This window comes from Sinocyclocheilus anshuiensis, unplaced genomic scaffold (assembly GCF_001515605.1).
Source record: "Sinocyclocheilus anshuiensis isolate Anshui unplaced genomic scaffold, SAMN03320099.WGS_v1.1 scaffold532, whole genome shotgun sequence".
NCBI classification, from domain to species: domain Eukaryota; kingdom Metazoa; phylum Chordata; class Actinopteri; order Cypriniformes; family Cyprinidae; genus Sinocyclocheilus; species Sinocyclocheilus anshuiensis.
In genome coordinates, this window is record NW_015555819.1 from 1,231,225 (window position 1) to 1,233,050 (window position 1,826).

At 37.2% G+C, this 1,826-nt stretch overlaps 1 protein-coding gene across 1 annotated transcript in view; it reads left to right on the plus strand.

The window, feature by feature from the left end:
- Nucleotides 1-1,826, plus strand: part of LOC107675247 (receptor-type tyrosine-protein phosphatase eta-like) — a 43,200-nt gene that overhangs the window by 17,484 nt on the left and 23,890 nt on the right. Inside the window, exons 2-3 of the mRNA XM_016469525.1 lie at nt 759-783; nt 1,353-1,409. Coding sequence (XP_016325011.1) covers nt 759-783; nt 1,353-1,409 — 82 coding nt within the window. The remainder of the gene's footprint in view (nt 1-758; nt 784-1,352; nt 1,410-1,826) is intronic.

Consider the following 1,826-nt stretch of genomic DNA (forward strand, 5'->3'; position numbering starts at 1 on the left):
CAGTCCAGCCCTGGACATAGCAAAATAGCATCCTCTTACACAAAACGAAACAAAATCTAGAAAATGTATCTAAAGAGCCAAGTAATGCTTTTTTTATGAATATAAAAACTTAGCCTAATATAACACACACTTGTTCTTAGTCATTTGTTATCATGGCAAATTAGTTATTTATGTACAGGACATCAAAAGACACCCTAATGGCTGTGTAAATTATGTTAGAAATGAAAAGCTGCAGCTAAAAGTGTCTCTTTTCTCAGCACCGGTGAAGATTGACCAATCACAATAAGACGAGTAACATGTTTGACCAATCACAATATTTTGTTTAAAAATGGACCAATCAGAGTTTCTGTACGGTACATAAATACTTTGGAGTGAATGTGTGAAAGTGTTTCTGAAGTTCACGGAGCGGATTTTACAGATAAATAAGAGGCCTTTAAAACTGGTCGTGTGGTTTTCATATGCTGTGCCTTCTTTTGTCGTTAATGGGTTTATGTATTGTGCAAATTAGTACGTTACTAATTCATAACGTAGTGTTGATTAATTCAGGAGTAAATGACCTCACAAAATGGCGGTATCTAGAAAAATATGCTTGACTTTGCTCCTCGTGGGTCACTAACGTCTGGATTTAAGTGCAATTTAAGTCTGAAGTCGACAGTTAATGAATTAAAGTCCAGGTTTAAGTCGTTTTTTTTGTGACGTAGACTTTCATTACTTGAGTTTTCATCTCTAGTAATTATGCACTTTGCTTCTCTCTGCAGGGGTTGAATGCGCAGACGGTTACAGGTCAGTACTAACATTTACAGTCACAGTATCAAACATCAGAGTCCCACCAGTTAATATGTTTATATCCTGTTACTGTAATACAATATGTAATGCTGTTTACACTTAATGTCATACATTCTTCAATTAATAATTTCAGTAGATCATTTCATTACATTCAGACATTTTCTTTTAAGCATGTCAATGAATATTACTTAAATTATAATTTTATTTCTTCATAAATCTAAATGTCCCAGCAGCCCCAGCCACAACAAGCGCTCTTTCAACTGAGTCTCAAACAAGTGAGTATTTTTTTTCATGGATGATTAAGTAAATGTGGTAATAGGAAAATGATATTGATAATGTGATATATTGTAATAATAACTGTGCTTATTTCATGTCAAATTCCAAGTATCAAACATCAGCATCTAGCCCGGTGTTAAATTTACATTTGGGGATAGGAAATAGTAACAATATTGTATTCATACAGATTACAGCAATTTAATGTATTTTAATAATTCTCGCAGTGCAAAAATTTTACTGTATGTGAAAAAAAAAAAAATTTTTTTCCATTGTAAATCTAAATATCCCAGCAGCTCCAGCCACTACAAGCTCTCCTTCAACTGAGTCTCAAACATCAGCTCCTTCAAGTGAGTATTTTTATTCATGGACAACGGAGTAAATGTCACACTTCTCGGGAGGCAAGGAGCGAGGAACGAGGAAACACGGAGATAATTTAAATTCACAGTCTTTAATGATCACACGGGGAACGTAGGAGACACTGGAACACAAGGAATGACGTTTGAGGACCGACAAACACTAACTGAAAGGACTGGGGCTTTTAAACACTGGGTGATTGGGAAAACACAGGTGCAAGGAATGACTAATTAAAGGGAACACGGCACACCTGGGGAGGGAAAACACAACACAAAGAGTCCAGGGACATGACATTACTCCCCTCTCCCGGAAGGTGCGTCCTCGCACCACAAAATAGGGAGGGAGGGAGGGCGGGTACTCTGGAATCATGGTAGGTAACATGCATGTGACCAGGGTGGTGCTGGCGGGCT